General features: G+C 39.3%; 2 protein-coding genes across 18 annotated transcripts in view; one reads left to right on the top strand and one right to left on the bottom strand.

Moving 5' to 3' along the window:
• Positions 1–20102, bottom strand: part of ANKS1B (ankyrin repeat and sterile alpha motif domain containing 1B) — a 1105230-nt gene that overhangs the window by 89013 nt on the left and 996115 nt on the right. The gene's annotated exons all lie outside the window — the stretch shown is intronic.
• The window catches only part of LOC147578960 (uncharacterized), a 40729-nt gene that overhangs the window by 16427 nt on the left and 4200 nt on the right, over positions 1–20102 (top strand). Inside the window, exons 3-4 of one of the 2 annotated variants that reach the window (XM_086712578.1) lie at positions 11855–11967; positions 17746–19084. In XM_086712578.1, the coding sequence (XP_086568704.1) occupies positions 11862–11967; positions 17746–18008 (369 nt within the window). In that variant the 5' untranslated portion in view covers positions 11855–11861 and the 3' untranslated portion in view covers positions 18009–19084. Of the gene's footprint in view, positions 1–11854; positions 11968–17745; positions 19085–20102 lie in introns of those variants that run through there. The other variant, XR_015253405.1, reaches the window with a different exon arrangement.

Genomic DNA, 20102 nt, shown 5'->3' with positions numbered 1-20102 from the left:
AGATCAAAGAATTCCTCCATTTCAGGGAAATATAACATTAACCTTTTCAAATGTATTTGCAAGTCTAAAAAACACTACATTCTTCTCATTCTCTTTTATTCTTATTCTCAATTACTTTGCCAAATGCTTCTATTGAATATAAATTCCTCCCATAAAATCTCCACTGCCTTCTTCCCAATAGCTAATTGGACCTGCTGCTGCTGCTGCTGCTGCCGCCGCCTTGGGCCCCTGGGTCCTGCTAAGTAACGTTTTTATCGTAATAAATGAATTCAGAATTACTTTGACAAATAACTGACACTAAACAACAAATAACTGTGGTAAAACTGAGCTGGTGTCCCCTCCACTGCTGCTTTCGGTTTACTCTCCAACAACTCAATTTGGGGTGAGATACCTAAGTCTCTGATCTCCATTTTCTCACCTATAAAGTGAGGAAGTTAATGCCAATCCTAATGTTGGGAAGATGAAGAGCGAGATTATGAGAATAACCAGCACAGGGCCTGGTGTAGAGAAGATACAACCTTCACACTGTGCTTCTTCCAGTTAGTGGGCTCTAAGGATGTATGCAAATCCTGACCCCGAAAGACAGGGACTATGTGATTTTCAGAAAGTTAATCACATCAAACAAGTCTGCTGGTGCTTTGCATGCAGAGATTTGGCTAACCTTGGAAAAAGTGCCCACTGAAGTGACATGTACTGGTAGGAAGGGGTCTGGTTTCTAGCTGTTAAATTTATTCCTAGACCTAATCTAAAAGAATGCATGCTATTCTCCCATGCACATTATTTAATCCCCAAAGGAGGTAAGCTGAGGCACTCTACACTGGAGCTCTACTGCTGCCTCCTCTACAGAACCTTCCGGAAGAGTCCAGATAGATAGATAGATAGATAGATGGAACAAATTAACACAGAGTGATGAGTCATGTCAAAAACATGTGGGTAACTCTTCATTTATTAGAAATAATCCCACATTACAGAAGATACTGATGATTACCATTTACTTAACATTTGCTATGGTCTAGTTGTGCTAGAAACTGTGCCAAGTACATTATATATGTGTAAATATCTCATTTAATCCTTATAATAATATTCTCATTCTCATTTTAGAGGTGCAACCTGAGACACAAATACTGAGTAACTTGTTTAAGGTCACACTGCTAATGGCATCATGACAGGGATGTGCACCTGATTCTTAACCTGCTCTTTACCACTTACCAGGCTCTTCTTGCTATCAATCTCTACACCGTCTGGCTTCAGCTACACTATAAATCACGTGTCATGAGGCTTCTTAAAATGGTGCTTTGTAAATTTTGAGTTATGTTCAAAACATTTATAATGGGTTTTGATCATCTGAAAACATTAAAATACTATAGCTTCAATTCTGGACAAGGCTAAAGCAGTGTTAAAGCTTCAGGTCAAAAGAGCTCAGGTGGGTACCTTACAGAATTCCTTGTGAAATGCATATATAGACAAAGGATAGGAAGTCCTCATCAATCCAAGATTCAATCCAAGTTGGCTAATATTAGAGTGGTGGGGGGGGGTGATGTTTGGCTTCAAAACTCCCAAGTCAACAATAAGAAATCAAATTGGCCAGACAGTAACAGAATATTCCAAAGAAAGATAGTAACTATGAAAAAGTCAAGTCCAAAGGCAAGTGGGTTTGCCTTGGATGAGAACAACTTAACTAACATATGGTCATCATTGGAAGCAGACAGGGAAGTAGTGGAATCCTATCACTTTAGGCACCATAACTGAATAACTGATGACCAGTCAGTCTGTAAACCTTTGGTTTTCAAAAAGCCAGAGCAATGATTACTGTAGTAGAGAAAAACTCTGTACGGGTTTCATTCCTGTGTGGGTGGAAGTGAACTGCATATAAAAGAAACCCCATGGGTATAAAAGGTAAAGTAATGGTAATATATTGGGGATTTAGTTATTCTAAGATATTGAGCCAATTCCGCTCAATTCAAACACTGATATTGAGTTTCTGCCACAGATTATTTGGCAGTACAAAGAGGGAACTTAGAGAAACGGGACATGAATAACTACACAGTCAAACCATTAACTAAGAAAAAAATTATTATACATATGAGCCTAAGAATGTGGTTCCAGCTGCTGAATTCTAACAGATATGAAATAAAAGTTACTGCATATTTTCTTAATGGTTTTTATTACAACTACTATGAAAAATGTGAGCCAAAGGCAAGGAGTGGTGTTGAACCGACATGAGCTTTCCTCATATTGGGACCCATTCATCAGACCAGTAGCTGCGTCTAGGAATTTTCTCTAGTATCATCAATTGAACAGGACATCTTCAGAAATCCTGTCACAGATCCCAGCAAGAGGAGAATAACTGTGGAGTGACAATGCTGCAATGTTATGTCACTGTCTTTTATGCTTCTGGGTCTGGCTGTGGGAATTCTGCTAGACAATGTCATGCCATTACCCTCACACTGAATAGGCTCGCATCAGAATATATGTCACAGCACCAGGTAAAGTCAGCATACTTAGACTTCTTTTTTTTTTTTCTTTTAAAATTTAACGTGATATATGTTAAACGTTAAATTTAACATGATTTAAATTAAATATGTTTTTTCTTCATCTGCTTTTAAAATTAAACAATGTTTGGATTGTAGTAACAATACTGCTCTCCCACTGTAGAGACAGAAAATACAGAAAAACGAGTAAGGGGACAAGTTCTCTGTAGGCTATTAACATATAGATATGCTTCCTTTCATTTTGTCCCCATGATTATATTTTATAGAAGCTGTAACATAAGTTCAATTTTCACCTTAATTTTTTTCACTCAATATTAAAGCTAAAATACTTCCCTAACATATCCAACTCTCAGTAGACATTTTAAGTAACTCCATATTACCATATTATTGCTTTAGAGAAGCATGGCATAATTTACTAACCATTCCCCTTATTGTTGGAAATTTAGATTGTGCTTCTTTTCTGGATATCAAATATTCCATGGACTAAAAAAAAAAAAATCCTATCATCCTACAATTTCCATTTTCATTGCCATGTTTGCATAGACACCATAGAAAAAAAAAACACTGGAAAAAGCTGCGACAATGTGCATGAGTCACAAAGAAAAGTCATGTAGCGACAGTCTGTCTCCATGTTCCACATGAAATCTCAATCCATTTATTGCTGGCTGGACCAAGTCCTCCAGGGAAAATCACAAATCCACATAATGTTCCTCAGTGTCACATTTTGCATTTGTTATATTTTGGAGTTCAGATTTAGCTGACAGACGTGAAATAACACATGTAGCTGAATACTCCAGAGACTACACATGCAGCAACACTGAGCACACGAGCGATTCCAGTCATCACCACCGTGGGACTGCATCCTTTTTATTTCCAGTTTTTTTATTTAGAGGGGGATTTTTATTTAAATGGTACTTAAATGAAACAGCTTTATCCTGCATTTGGAACCTTCCTTCCATTTTAACAAGGTAGATAATTCCCCTTTCCCTTTTCTAGATGTTTGCTAACTACGGAGAGCAGCTTTTATGCAACTCTAGAGCATGCATCCTGCTTCACAGTGGCCTCTTCTAACAAAACTGCAAGTGTTCTGAGGAGTTCTGGTGTTCTTAAAGACCCAGAATGGAAGTTGAGCTAAAAATTTATCTGCTTTGTTCTCATCTGCAGAACTAAATTCTGCAATTAAATGAGAAAGGTTTTCCCCCCTCTCTGGTAATTTCTAAACACTTTCCACCTGGAAGCATCAAGGCAAAAGTGCCTGTGTGTCATCCAATTTCAACTCCCACAATGCCAGAAGTCCTCGTTTGAACTTGCATTTGATTTTTGACTGTGACATGTTCTCTCTGATTTTGGGGGCTGTAATAATCCATGCCTGGCATAATATGGTGGATAGAAGGACCTCTGAAGCAGAATATCATGACATTTTGTTCTTCCTCTGATTCTTCTTCCAGCTAGCTGATCTTTTTAAATATTATTATTATTATTATTGAGAGAGAGGGGGAGAGGGAGAGAGCACGTGTACATGTGTGCACAAGCATGGGAGGGGCAGAGAGAGAGGGAGAGAGAGAATCTCAAGCAGACTCCATGCCCAGTGCAGAGCCTGACGCAGGGCTCGATCTCATGACCGTGAGATCATGACTTGAGCTGAAATCAAGAGTTGGACACTCAACCGACTGATCCACACTGATGACCCAGCTAGGTGATCTTTAATATCTTTAAGCAGTGATATTAAAGGGATAATAATAATCTTACACAACAAACTACTGGATGTCTTTCACATGTAACCCCCATGTTATGCAATTTGTGAGCCACAAAGAAGAAAAAATATTGAGTCCTCTAGGGTTCTCAATATAGTAGTTGGAAAAAAAAAACATTTAAAAAACAGGTGTGTATATCTTCTTGTCTATTATGTGTGTATGTATGTATGTATGTATCCATGTATCCATCCATCCATCTACCTATATATCATCCATCCATCTATCTAAATATATGTGTCTACACAGCCTGCCAAGACTAAAAAGGGTTTCTGTGGATTGAATGAGAATGACTAGGAAGCTGCTCTGGGAACCATGAAGCATTGAACTAAGGCATGATTTCTCTTTTAAGTATAACAGAAACTTTAAACTTGTTTTATCCTATCCTTGAATAAACCTACCAGCAAAAATTTTACTATTATCTTTGTTATTTAAATGTGTTACTATAGATATCTCTGGGTAGATTCTAAATATTTTTTTAACGTTTATTTATTTTTGAGACAGAGAGACAGAGCATGAACGGGGGAGGGGTCAGAGAGAGAGGGAGACACAGAATCTGAAACAGGCTCCAGGTTCTGAGCTGTCAGCACAGAGCCCAATGCGGGGCTCGAGCTCACGGACCACAAGATCATTACCTGAGCTGAAGTCGGACGCTTAACCGACTGAGCCACCCAGGCGCCCCTCTCTGGGTAGATTCTAGATCAAGAACCCTGTCTTTCACTTTTCCAGACTTCTCTCCTATTAATCTAAAATTTCTTTAACTCCAGCCAAATCTCCTCCAGGTCTCCAACTGTGCCATGGACATTTCTTTGACTTAAATATACAACACTTCTGCATATTCTATAAATATGGATATAAATATCACACTCTCCTTTTCATTAGAATCTTGGAAGGATGAAGTCAAGATCCACCTAAAGTTTTCCTTGCTCACCTTGGATTACTGCAACCCCTCTCTCTGAATTTCTGTATTATCTGTGGGCTGCCGTGGGCTGGTAACACTGGATGTATCTTGGCTTGTACTGCTAGCTCTCTTTTTACATGTCTGTGTCTTACCTGTTCCACCTGACTGCAGGCTTTGGAAGTCAGGTAGGTACAGTGTTACTGAGTCCTAGAGCTCCTCATAGCATCTAGCTCACAAGGACATTTTAGAGGGGTATCCCTAAAATCTCAGATCTGATCACTCCTGCTGTGGGCAACAAATGACATAGGAGAACTATCTCTGAAAGCAAAGACAACACTCATGTCCTATTGCTTTTTCCTTTCTACTCTCTAGTTTTCTGTTCTTTCTGAGTCTTAGCCCCTGATTCCTTTACACAGTCTTGCCATGAGTGATGGAAAACTGGCTTACCTCCTACCATCTGTAACTCTTTCCCTTTACCTCTAACACTTTAAAAAATCCCTCTGACAAGATTTGCCACATTTTCTTTTCCTTCTGCTATTACTTTTCATAGCAACTACTACCAAATAATCAGCAAACACCAGTTTGTATAATACATGTGACCAAAATACAACTGTGCTAACCTATGGGGTGGAAAAGAGGTTCCAAGTTCTATGGCCCCAGAGAGAGCAAAGGACAGTGCGAGAGTGAGGGGGGTCCCAGGGAATGTAGGTTTTCTCAATACAGTCTGTCTCAAAAAACAGGAAACACTAATTAGGAGGAAATGAGATAATCTTTGCATGGAAAGAGAGATTTTAATGGTATAATTGCTTCTGAGCATTTAAGGGTTCTGGAAGTAGAAAGCCTTCTTTTGTAATCAATGAGAATCTTAGGTTTATTTGTAAAGCTCTCTGAATTACCTCTTGATGAAGGTACTAATTTTCTGATTATATTTTCACATAAACATTGCTCCAGAAGATTAAAACCAAGCAAGCAAGCAAGCAACCAACCAACCAACCAATCAGTTCCTAACTAATTTCCCTGTAAGTTACTTTTAAAGTACAGCTTGCTGCAAATTAGGTTTTCATAGGAGAAATTTGGTTTGCATTGCTCAATAACCCAATCGTTGGGATTACTGAAGAAAAAATTTGTTGCAGAAGAATATGGGAAATATGCGCTATATCCCACATCTGAAGTTATTCTTGGAGATGTGATGATGAGCTAAAAGCATTTGAAAACCGCAAATCTCTTTGCAGTATTATTAATACATAAAAATACTCTACATCTTAAGAAGTAGAGAGGCCACAGTTAGGCTTATCTTTTGCTAACCATGGGAGATATTTATGGCTACTGAGGGTATTTTTCAACTTACCTTATTCATTCAGTTTTTGAGATCATAAAACTTATAATCTATTATATTGTATGACCCATGGTCTCAGTATTATAAATGATACTATGTTTAAGAAAGTTCATTATTAACATGTCCACATATTGTAAATTAAACGGAATATGCAAAGTACTTGACTAAACACATATTTGTAAACAGAAGCTTTAAGACAAATTGCATTCCAAGAGACAATCTTAGGTAAGTAAGGGCCTGGTTATTCAATTTTTGGGTTATAAATGGTCTTCTTTTCTGCTCTTTTGCTACCTCCTTTGTGCTGTTTGCTACTTTAATGACATAACACCCTACATCAGTGGGTAGGTAGAATAGTGAAAGATGCAATGAATTCAAGGCAATCAATTCTGTTTCTTGTCAGCAGCTCTGATAAAAGAATTTGGTGTGGGAGGAGGTAAAAATCTACTGAAAACTAGCTAAAATTAAGGTTTAAAAAGTGCATCCATGGATTTTACTTAGCCCAGCTAGCTACTACTGCACTTTAGAGTCAGGTGTTCGCCGTATTTCAGCCCATGTGTGGAGGGAAAAAGAATGTCAGGGGCTTAAAAAAGTATTTCTAAGGAAAGCAGATGTTGTTAGTCCCAAAGACAGGCTCAGGATAAGAAAGCAGGATGATAGTGAGGGACAGATTTTTAATAATCCACTTACTTCCTTTGTTACCTCACCCCATCTGCTTCCTTATCTCCTAGAGAATCACATAACAGAATACAACTCGGAATCACTATATACCCACTAGAATGGCTGAAATAAAAAAGACTGACAATACCAAGTGATGGTAAGGATGTGGATAAACTAGAAATCTCATATTGCTAGCAGAGATATCAAGGGGACACATCTACTTTTTGGAGAACTGCCAATATCTCACATTATGACCCAGTTTCTTACCATATGACCCAGCAAGTCCACTCCTAGGTAGCAGTCCAAGAGAAAGAAAATGACATGTACACACAAAGATTTGTAAATGAAAATTTAACCAGCATTATTCATAATAGCTAAACCCAGCAATCCAAATATTCCATCAAGTAGCCAACAGGTAAGTAATATCTAGTATATTCATGCAATGGAATACTACTCAATAATGAAAAGGAAAAGACTACAGATAATGCTACAGTATGGATGAACCTCAAAAAACATTATGCTAAGTGAAAGAAGGCATACATGTTGTATGACTCCACTTATATAATGTTTCTAAAAAAAGCAGATCAGTGGTTGCCTATGATAGGAACAGGAGTGAAGATGACAGCAATGGCCGTGAAAGAACCTTCTAGAGTGATGAAAATATTCTAAAACTGGATTGCATTGATGGTTGGACAATTGTATAAATTTACTAAAACTCATTGCAAGGTATACTTCCAATGGGTGACTTTTATGATCTGTAATTATATTTCAATAAAGGTGTTAAAAAAAGAAAAACACTGGGAGAAAGCAGTCAGTATTCAGTATTCAATAAGTGTAATATAAATAAAGCCATTCCTGAAGGCTGTAATTCAGAATGCACCAGACAGAAACCACTGTTCTTCTGGAACAGACTAGTTACCAGTTAGACTAAAGGGTAGGCAACACAGAAACTGCATGCTGTCCAGTATATTTCAAAGGAAATGTGACCACAAGGCTGGTCCTATAGGCTGCTTGGTGAGTAGGATATTCTTTGTTATATGTGTTTAGTACACTAGTACTTATGACTTACCATACATATGTTTTAAGAGTCTTAATTCTCCTAGTCATGACAGCTTGGTAAAAGTGCTCATGCTTTCTAAATGGTTACCACAAGAGTTTGTGCAGGTATGAAAAGAAGGCAGTGATCACTAGGAACCCAAATAGATTCTGTAGGGGTAACAGGTGGTGATAATGAGATTCCCTCAAGCACTTGGGACCAGGCTTGCATTCTAAGCACTCAATCACACCAACAGTGTGAATGGAGACAGAATGGCTTTCTGGCCCAGAAAGAGCCAATGAAATAGACTGGCAACTGGACTATCATTTAATCATTGGTACTGAAACCCAGCTAAACAAAGAAGGTGTGTGCCAGATTAGGGCGGGCATGGAAACAAGCATAGACGGCAGATTCAAACAGTGAAACAATGGACAAAAGACAACTAGAAAGCCCAGCCTTGACAGCACTGTTGGGAGAGAGGGCTTGACTCCAGAGAAGGCAGGCTCCTTGATTACCTAAGAGGTATTCTCTGCCACTGGATGGAGGCTATTTCATCAGACCTCGTGTTTGATCACTTGAGCTATCCTTCAAAACTCCCTTTCCTCCAACTCCACATGCACCAGGAAGCACAATCAGAATCCGTTTTCTCGGGCACCTGGTTAAGCATCTGACTCTTGGTCTCAGCTCAGGTCATGATCTCACGGTTTGTGAGTTCAAGCCCCACATCGGGCTCTGCGCTGATGGTGCAGAGCCTGCTTGGGTCTCTGTCTCTTCTTCTTTCTGCTCCTACCCCATCCTGTGCTTGCTCTCTCTCAAAATAAATAAATAATTAATTATATACAGAATTCATTTTCTTGATGCCCAGATACCAGGAAAGGAAGGGCTGAAGATAGGTGGTGGGGAGACTTTGATCATAGAGAATTCTTCCCACCATCGGTTAACAGATTGGAAATTTTGTTCTCTCATCAATTATCACCACCACTGAGGCACAGGAATCTGCTCAAGAGGGCACAGTGATTAAGAGCCAAGATTGGATGTCAGGGTGATGTGGGTGTGCGCCTTGATTCTGGCACTTTCTATCTACGACTTTGGGTCAACTATTCAACCCCTTCAGCTTTAACTAACTTGTCAAAATAATACGGTTAAAAATAGTATTTACCTCTTAATATAGGAATTAAACGAGATATATGAAAAGCATGTAGTGCAGTGTCTGGCATAAAAAGCATCTCAATAGGGGTGCCTGGGTGGCTCAGTCAGTTGAGCATCTGACTTCAGCTCAGGTCATGATCTCACACTCCGTGAGTTTGAGCCACGCGTCGGGCTCTGGGCTGACAGCTCAGAGCGTGGAGCCCGCTTCAGATTCTGCGTCTCCCCCTCTCTCTGCCCCTCCCCTGCTCATGCTCTGTCTCTCTCTGTCTCAAAAATAAAAAAACATTAAAAAAATTAAAAAAAAAGCATCTCAATAAATACTAACTTTGTTTAGCGTTTGATTAATTCCAGTTTCTGAGCCGGCTCCTGGCATGTGGTCAGTTCCTCAGTGCAACGCCACAGCTAGAAGCATGCAGCAGCTGGCCAGGTGTCCTTCCTCTGGGACCCACCCCTGAGCCATCAGCCACTCTTCTTTCCAAACCTCATTGGTTTCATTGAAAATAAGTTTTTGCTGCACTATTTTAATTTCCCCCTTTTGACAGGGTTATTAGTATGAGGTTGACAGACCAGAAGAATGCCACGGACACAGTGTCTTTGATTTCAATAAAGCACTTGATGAAGTCTTTCATTATCTATAAGATGGTGGGCTCTATGAGAGAAAAATTAAGTGGATTCACAGCTGGTTGTACATATACACCCAAGAGACATGATGAATGACTCTGTCACAGTCTGTAGGGGGACCTCTGATTGAATGCCACAGGGCTCTGCCCCTGGATTCTGCTCTATTCAATATTTTTATTAATGGCACCAATGTAGACATACGAGGAACGTTTATCAGATTTCTCAATGCCATAAAGCCATGAAGGATATTTAATACAGTAATAGACTGATGCAAAATTCAAAATTCCCTCAACAGGCTCAAAGGCCATGCTGACATAAAAAAGGTGCAACTTAACAGGGACAAATGTAATGTTCTACATTAAGGTTCCAAAAGAAATCAACTGTGCAAGTTCAAGATGGGGGAAGATAACACTTTTTCACAGTTCAAAGAAATATCTGAGTTTTCAGCTGAACACAAGAGGAGGTTTGGTAGAAAACACAAGATTGAGGGTCAGAGAACACACATATAATACAGACCAGCCCATTTACCTTACCATTTCAGTCTTACAAGGTTGGTAATTATCTTCATTTTAGAAATGAATAAACTGAGGCTGAGGAATTTTAAGAACTTGCCAAAGTAGGTGACAAAGCCAGGATCTGAATCCAGTTCTAACTTCAAAAATTCATGCTCCTTATATTCACTCTATCGGGCTGCCATTTCTCCCCCAGAATTGTCATGAGGCCCAAGTGAGATAATTTTAATAGAAGTGCCTAGCATGGTGCTTGTCCCACATCTGCTCAAAAGTTGTTGATCTTTTCTCAGAGACTCATTTAGCCATAAGGTTGTGAGCTTCTCTAAGTGACTGGTATTTTATTTATTACAGTATGGGCCCTATGGTTTGTCTTAGTCTTTTCAAGTCTATCCATTCATATACCCACCACAGGAACAATTCTATTTTTCTTCTATTCCTTTCACTCTCTCACTCTTGTTCCAAAACCCTTAATGCCAGAAGCAGAAGCTTGGGCCAGTAAAAGGTAGTGGGAAATTTGAGGGCAGTTGGAAACCTGTGTCAGCCAGTAATGATTCCCACATAATGAAAACATTTTTTTTTTTTAATTAAGGTAATTTCCAAGGGCTGCATTAGTGGTTCAATACTGCAATATTTACAAGATAAAGCCGCAATTACCTTTAGATAATGAGGTGGTGTGTTAAGTAACCTTGGTAAAATGATATGCATATAGAATATACAAAATTTTCACTTAATTCAATTTTTTAAATTAGTGTACCTTATTGCCAAATGATACTTTTTTCCTCACCGTTGTTGGAATCCCTATTGGAATTCATCTATCTATATACACACATACACACACACAATGTTTTATATACATTATATAATATTTGTAATTCCAAATATTACATAATATATAACATATATTCTTCCTAAATATATATGTGTATATATATATCCAATATATATAGTATATAAAATATTTAGGAAGAATTCTAAATATTACATAAAATATATATTATATGTAATATATATATATAATCTATCTATGTCTAATACATATATATAAACACAGTCTTTTCCTCCCTTGCCTAAGTGCAGTTTATTGATTGTCCTTAACTGTTTTGTGGATATTTGGAATATTGCATGGTGTCTGAGTTAGGCTCTGTGAAGACAATTTGTCACTGGGCCACAGTGCTGCCACAGAAGGTGGCTGAGGAATGCACACTGGCCCCAGCAACATCCCAGAAGGTTTTGCTCTTTTTAATACATGCCTAGGAGTCATTGTTTGTCACTGTCTCTCACACTGAAAGCAAGGGCTGACAATATCAGCTATCTAAAAGTTCCAGTTAATGGAGTGTTTACTGTAAAAAAATCACCCTTTGGGGGGTGGCAAACTCCTTTTAATTTTCTCCCTGCCTAGGCCAGCCATGATCAGCAAGGCTGGAGAACAGAGAGTCATTCAAAAGATGGAGTCATTAGCTGCTGATGGTGCTGGTCCTGTCCTCCCATACGGCACAAAGAGGAACGGTCATGGTGAGTGCCCAGGCTGACCATGCCGTGGATAAGCTGAGAACCTTTGCTGTACGCTGTCTGTAAAGATATGTAAAGAAGTGATGTTTCTGGGGATGGAGGATTCTTTGGGGATTAGAGCATTTAATCTGTGATAAAGTGGGACACTACCTTCAGGTTTTTAAGGCATATGAGCTACACCTTCTTTTTGAATGCCTGTCACCTCTTCTTTATCTGGTGAACCCCTACACATCTTTCAATATTTCAAGATCAAGTCAAATACTACTTTTGTGAAAGATGAAACTTCTACCAATACCCTTGTCATCTATTCCCTGTCACCTATCTTATTGAGCTACAGCTAGGTGTTTACGTGTTTCCTTTAGGCAAAAATCTCCTTGAAGGCAGCAATAAGCCTTATTCTCTTTGTATTCCTAGCAGGTAGTATATTAGAAGGTGGTTCAAAACTAAACCAGACCAGACTAAAACAAAGACATCTCAAAACGAATAACAGCAACAGACCTTTAAATGATAGCATCAAATTAGTGATGCGCCAAGAAAAAAAAATCTACCTGGTATACTGTATAAAAAATGAACTACAGTATATTTATTTTGTATAAGGTTTGTAAGCTTGTTGATCAATTTTATGAGCTCAAGACAAAAAAGCAAAAAAGAAGAACAATGCTTTCTAAAAACTAGATGATGAACTATCAAATGCAAAAGTAATATCCCCACTTGCCAGTATAATTCATTATAATTTATAAGCCTCCAATGAAAATCAAGCAATAAACAGTGATTTAGTATTTGGTATAAAATAGTTTAATGTACAATTGTCACTGAACTCATTACCTACATATAATGTCCTTCACACAGTGAGGAATTACTCATTTTTTACTTCAACATAATTACAAGATTAAGCTGGACACAAAAACTATATATGATGAAAAATTGGTAATTTATTCTTATGCTGCCCTAGAATGATGAGAGTATGGGCGTATCATTAATTAATTAATATGTTATTCACACAGTGGACACTTGAAATCCATGAAATGCATAATTAATGATGAAAATGCCTCAATGTTATTATCATATGTATTGATGTCACCTTTTTTTTCCGACCATGCTTAAATTAAATCTTCCTGAAATCCCTGGTTCAATCTTTAGAGGATTCAAGTAATTTAGGATTTTTGGTGAAGACTTTAAATGCCAAAGTTCACTTCTAGTCTATAAAAAATGATTGTTTTCTAATCTCAACTTTTACAGGAATTTCCCAACTTTATTTCAGGCAAGATGTTTCAACTATTAAAACCTCGTATTTTAATTCTTTTTCTTTTTAAAAATTTTTTAATGTTTACTTTTGAGGGAGACAGAGTGAGAGAGAGAGCGAGCAGGGGAGGGGGTGAGAGAAAGGGAGACACAGACTCTGAAGCAGGCTCCAGGCTCTGAACTGTCAGCACAGAGCCTGACGGGGCTCAAACTCACAAACCACAAGATCATAACCTGAGCTGAAGTTGGATGCTTAACTGACTGAGCCACCCAGGAGCCTGTCATATTTTAATTCTTTGAGATGAAAGGGGCTTCCTTGCCCCAGTATTTGTTTTTATTTAGGTTTAATCTCTTCTCTTACCAAGATTCATAAAAAATGAGATTTATATCTCATGAACATGGACAGAACATGTTGAAGGCTCCCTGAGGGAAAACGATGAGCAGACGTAAAAATCATTGCAGGATTCTTCGCTCCTTAACTGCAGTGTCTCTTAGGAAAATGTCACGTATGAGAAATGCTAATTGAGGAGGCTGGGAGAAAAGAGACGCTACCTTTCCACACACAACATTTAAAAAACAAGTATTATTAACATAGTGGTTTATGAAGCACTTGAATCTTACATAAGTGTAGCTTATTTTTTGTTTCCTAAAAAAAGACTGCATTTGGGCAAACCAAAAACTGAATAATTTAAATTGTGAATTTGAGAGAAAAAATAATCACATCTAGCTAGAAATTTAATAAAATGCAACTTTTCAAACATTTTTTTTTTCTATTTTGTAATCATTTACATGGCTATTTGCAAAAGCTCTAGTCATGTAGAAACTGAAGGAGATGGGTTTAATTTTAAAATAGTAACAATGCCCTCATTTATGAGGATTTTTGCAGGGAGAAAAGGTTCTATAAACTATTCATCTCAATATAAAAGGGCTTAAATTCAAGAGTGTTTAAAGTTAGAAGTTGAATATATTACTTGTAATGGCTTCATGGCTAATATCTTGTCTATATGCAAGGTCAAACAGATGTATGTCTCTGGTTAATTTGGATTGACCGCCAAGCAATTTATTAGGAAGCCGGGGAATCTGAACGCATCACGAAGACAACAGAACAAATGAGCTTTGTCTGATTAGTTCAGTTTACTTGATGATTAAATCTTCATGCCTTCAGAAAATTTACTGGACTTCCAAATGAGACAGACAGACACTCCATGACATACTTACTATTTAGAACCCTATCTTAATTAAATGAAAAAAAAATCAATTTCCAAAAGGTCAGCATTAAACATCTTTTGTTGCTTATGTCTTTGCTGAATTTCATCTCAGGAAATAGAAGAGCTTCTCATTGCCATACTTCCTGATGACTGTCATATTTCCCAGAACTGGTGACTTTTGGGGAGATGGATAATTGGGCATTAAACATCAAATATTATAAGTGCCTGGTCTTCCTTTAGCAAATACTCCTTTTCCAAGAGGTCAGTTTGATCTTTGATTAAATTTAGGCAGGAGGCTTCCTTTGGAGGCTTGTAAGTTATCTTCCACATAACGGCAGTGATGGACACCAGAGAGGCAACATTTTAGGGGAAAAACAAAGCTTCTCTCCAGCTCTCTCTGCCTGGCTTGCCGATGCCCCCATTTTCATAGCACCCAGGCTAGCCAAGACCTAACCTTCCATGGAATAAGGGAACAATGTTAACCAAGCATGGAGTTCTACTACTTTTGCTACTTAAAGTGCAAAACACGAAAGAAAGAAAGCTTATGAAGGAGTCACGGCACGTTTTATAAAAGTTGGTGCCTGTGCCCTTGATAGAATTGTTACACTCCTGCACTTCCAGGTCTATACTGGCAGTTCTGTTCTGAGAGTCACGTTGTGGTGTGAGACCCCAACAATGCAGCCTGTAGTGTTCAGGTACTCATCAGAAATCCGCATCCAGGGTTGACTGTGTCAGTGATGCAAGGTTGTGTAGGGCACACACAGTGTTATGAAAGCAGAGGGTCAGAAGTGACCTGATCCAGGGGGAGCTGCAGATGATTTCATGGTGTCGGAGGAAGACTTTCAGGGATGAGTTGGATTTCCAGGCAGAAAACTAAGGGAAGGGAATTCCAGGCAGAGGAAATACCATGCAAAAGCTCAGAGGCATGCAAGAACATAAGAACATGACATGTCTGTGTATGGTTTTAACATCTGATTGATTTTGGTAAGAAGAACTGGATGTGTGAGTGGCAGGGGAGGAAGTGGTGGGGGTGGGCTGTGGCCAGATTTAAGGGTATTCTAAAGGCATTTGGTCTTCCAACCGAATTAGACAATACATGTAAAGTGCTTAAAACAGCGCCTGGCCCATTGTAGAGGCTCAGTAAATATGGGCCATTTTTACCACGTTGAAATCTTTGGGAAACCAGTCACGGTTGTAAAGAAGGCAAAGGATGATATCAGAATTGAGGAGATCAGAGATCAGTATTGCTTAGGACAATAATTTTGATGTCAATACTGAGAATGGACTGGAGTAAGGAGCCACTGTCTGTAGGCGAGTAAACTGAAATAATTTGAGTGAGGATGAGTGCCAGGAATTCAGGCTTGTTCCCTCCTGTTTTCCCAGAGTCCAGTGTAGTGGCTGCAGGTAGTAGGTACTCAACAGTCATTGAATGAATAAATGAATGGCAATGAGAGGAAGGGGCGGATCTGAGAATTGTCTAGGCAGCAGAAAGGGCAGGGATGGTGAGTATCATTTGTAGGTGGTAAAGGAGAGGGAGGTTTTTTAAGGATGACTCCAGAAAACTGGGCTTGGGAGAATGGTGTTGCAGAAAGGCGGAGGAACGGGTTTGGCGGGGAAGGCAAGTCTCTGTGAGTACTACTCTACGCAGCTGCTGGGCTCAGCCTCTCCTGAGTGTTGAGGAAAAAGAAAGTGGCCAAGGGAGGGCAAAGCACCTTCACACAGGCACTGAGCTGGGTGCTTTCCTTGTTACCTCATTTACTGCCCAAAAACCCTTTTCAAGTTTGGTGTTGTTATCACTGTTTACAGGGGTAGGGGGGCAGGGTGTGAGTGGCGGAAGCTGAGGCTTAAGATGGCATATTAATTGGGGGGCAGCGCCCTGATTAAACATGCACACGCGTGCACACACACACCCATCCCTTTTCGTCACAAAGCCTGTATCTTTCATCACTCCATCATATTGCCTACCCTGTTAAAATGAACATTTGGAGTAAGACATATTCTATATTAAAAAACAAAAAAGGTATATTCTGTATTCCACAGAAAACTCATGGCTGGGGAGGGGGGATACTTTGCAAAGAAACCAAAGCAGAAGTTCTGTTAACTTTCTGCTTCATTAATGCTTCAAACCTGTCTTCTTCATTCACAGAGTTTTTATGAGGAACCAAAAAAGATGTGAAAGTCTTTTGAAAAATATAAACCATTCTATAAAAACAAAGTGATAGAAAAAAAAAACAAGAGGAAAAGAGGTTAGAGTGGGAGAGAGCCAAAGCATAAGAGACTCTTAAAAACTGAGAACAAACTGAGGGTTGATGGGGGGTGGAAGGGAGGGGAGGGTGGGTGATGGGTATTGAGGAGGGCACCTTTTGGGATGAGCACTGGGTGTTGTATGGAAACCAATTTGACAATAAATTTCATATATTGAAAAAAAAGAAAAAAAAAGAAAAAAAACAAGAGGAAAATATGTCAGATTCTCGTTAAGGAATTCTAGAAAAGTGCAAAAGGTGATAGGAGCTGGATACTGTATTAGGACCATTTGACCGGCAAAGGCATCTTTTCAACCATGCTTGAGAGAGCTTATTGAGTTGTTTTTCTGTCTTTCTGGGTCAATTTACCTAAAACATGAAGATCTGGATGTGAAGTATGGGAAAGAATGAATTTTGCCTTCCAAAGTCACAGTTTACAACTTTACTGCTTCCAATGCTTTTTCAGAGAGGTGTGGTTCTTGAATAAGCCTACATTCATACCACTTGTGTCTACAAAATTCCCTTGGGGACTGGGTGGGGTGGTCACTGGATGGAGAGTGACCCCACCAGTGGTCACTGGGTGGGATGTGCTTTCTCCTTGTGCTGGGCGAAGCTTTTCGATACCACCAAGGACCCAGGGAGAGTATGGTAATGTGTCTTGGTCCTATCGTTGAGCAGAGGCCACGTTCTCACGTCTTGCAGTAGCCACAGCACCCAGCATGGAGGGCTCCCTGTGTGTCGCTGAAACTTACACTGTTTACACGCTTCCCAGTGCTGGGTCCTTCTATACACTCAGGACTCAGCCAGATATGCTTCATCAGAGGGGCCTTTCATGGCCACCCTCTTTAAGTAGGTCCTTCCTCCACTCCCCTTACCATACTCTGTTCATTTCTCACATGGTTCTTTTTAGAATTTATATTTGCTTGTCCACTTATCTGTTGTCTCCCTCTCAAACTAGATTGCAGGCCCCACGAGGGCAGGGGTACATGTCGACTTGATTCAGCCCAGCACCTAGCATGTTGGCATGCTAGCATGTTGGCTTGGCATGTTGCAGGCTGGTAGAACCTATTTGTTGTTCTAACGAACAGATAATGCCAACCTGGGGATGGTGAAGACAAGTGACGGGAAGACAGAAGACCTAACACCTGGCGGATCTCATTCCACGCGCAGGCTGAGTTACGATCCGGGTCCAGGAATGAAGCGACGGGTTTGCTCATATGTGGATGGAAGCCACCTCTTTGGTCTCATCAGCAAGACACGTCAACCAAACTGGTCCACACGCAAGCCCCACAGGAGAAGCACACAAACATCACTATTCCTCAGCCCTGGAGTAGTTTCCGTGCTCTCCTAATTAAATATGTATGGCATGTAAAAATAATTGTGCAGACAGAAGGACTCACAGTTGCTCAAAGTAGACCAGGAAAGTGTTTGAACCATTCAGTGGGTGGTGTGACTGCCAGGGGAATCAGGAATGTGTCAGGGGGTGGGAAGAGAAACTACTCCAGGAAACGGTACTGTAGGAAACAATTTACATATTTTAGGGCAGGAGAGGTGCTTTAACTGCATTTGTTCCCTGTACTTCTACCACCGAAATACATTGTTAAGACTTAAAATGAGTAGATGATATGTAGTGATAGGGCTGGAAAGCCATATAAAACTAGTTTACAGGCCAGGCTTTATGCATAATTTATCACATCAGATCCTTACAACCTGTATGGAAAGTGATATTATCCCCTATTTCACAAATGAGGAAACAGGTTCGGGGAGGTTATGCAAGCAACGAGGTCTGTTAGATTTCAACACTTGCACATTCTTTACCATGGAGCCAAAGCCAGGTGACTGTTTAGAACAGAATTCTAAGTTCCATACTGCAGTGGCTTTTCTTACGTATTTCTGACACGCCTTTTAGAAATCAGGAATACGCTTCGGATGGCACAAGAGCGTTGTAAAAATGGTGGCTTAAAAGTGATGGGGTGCATTTTCCATTTGGAAACAGAATGAGGGGAACAATTGTTTTACTTCCTCAGTGTTAACTAAAGTGATAGTCATTGAGGATTTCACCCATTTCCCACTGAGTTATTTCAATCCTACTAAACAGTTCTTACCCTTTAGAAACAATCTCTTTACAGACTCCCTCCTTGCAAATTACTTATTTTTCAGTAAATACCTTCTCTGACAATTCTAAAGATAGGTACATGAATTCTACATCCTTGCTATGGTTGTCAAGAGAGGTGAAATATGCAGTAGCCATATTTATAGTACCCAAACCTGTTCTTCTGGTGTTGCATTTTGCTGATCTGCTCATTCCGAAGGGCTTCAGTGCCTTAAATATCCCCACACGTCATTTATTGCTGCTTAATGTGATTATTCATCAATTTTTGAAAGTAGAAGCATATTTTGGAACATATTTAATTTTTTGATGTTGAAAATTATTGCTTCTCGTTCTTCACCCAAACTATATGAAATACCTAGCACATAGCTGGTGCTCAGTAAGTAGAGTATTGCTAGATGAAGAAAATTAAGGAAAGCTAAAATAATCAGTTTTTTTTCTCCATAATTCTACCTGTATATAATTTCTAGGATTCTAGTGGCTTAAAATCTTGGACTGCTTATATAAATATATAATCAGTATGAAAAGTTTGGGAAGGGGGGAATATGGAATTCAAAACTGGCTCTCAGCCCGTGAGTTTTTCAGAGACAAGGTCTTCAAATATTTTTGATCTGCAAAATGCCTTTGCTGTCTTTCCCGTCTTCTCTTTACAACTGGCATTGTCGTATGAGCGTGGTGTCCCTTCCAAATAACTCTGTTGTTTGGGATCCTTATGGGGAGTGTCGACTTTGTTCCTGAAAGACAAACTGGTTGATGTATTGTGTTTCTTCAAAAAGCGCAGTTAGTCAGACCTATACTTTGAAGTCCAGGATGGGGTGATGCTCTGGAACTCTAGAATTCTGTCCTTTGGGAAGGGTCTGCTCTTCTCTGGGCCTTGATTTTCTTATCTGAATCATGGAGTGTCCTCTAAGAGGAAGGTTACAAACATAAATAACTCCCCAGTGAATAATGTTCTTCTGTGAGGTGCATATATCAGCAGTTAGGAACATATGTGAGGTCTTATACATCATGGCTTAATAAATAATTTATATTTTTATGATGTATATACAGTGTAGCTATGAATAATCTACACAGTCACACATACAAGCCATACAATCATTAATATTAATCGATTTCCCCTATTTTTGAAGCAGTTTGCATAACAGAATGAATTGGCTTTGATGCAAGGCAGACCTGAGTTTAATTCCTAGCTCCAATATTCAGAGCTGGATCTCGGGGAAGATATTCACCTTTCCCAGCTTCCATTTCTGCATCTGTGAAATGGACATGATAGTAATACCTCCTTCATAGATCTACTGAAAGCACATAGTGTATTGACTATATGTATATAAACTG

The sequence above is a fragment of the Puma concolor genome, chromosome B4 (assembly GCF_028749965.1).
Source record: "Puma concolor isolate L17-30 chromosome B4, mPumCon1.1.hap2, whole genome shotgun sequence".
NCBI lineage: Eukaryota > Metazoa > Chordata > Mammalia > Carnivora > Felidae > Puma > Puma concolor.
The sequence above is the reverse complement of the archived record's forward strand: the minus strand, read 5'-3'. Positions and strand labels throughout refer to the sequence as shown.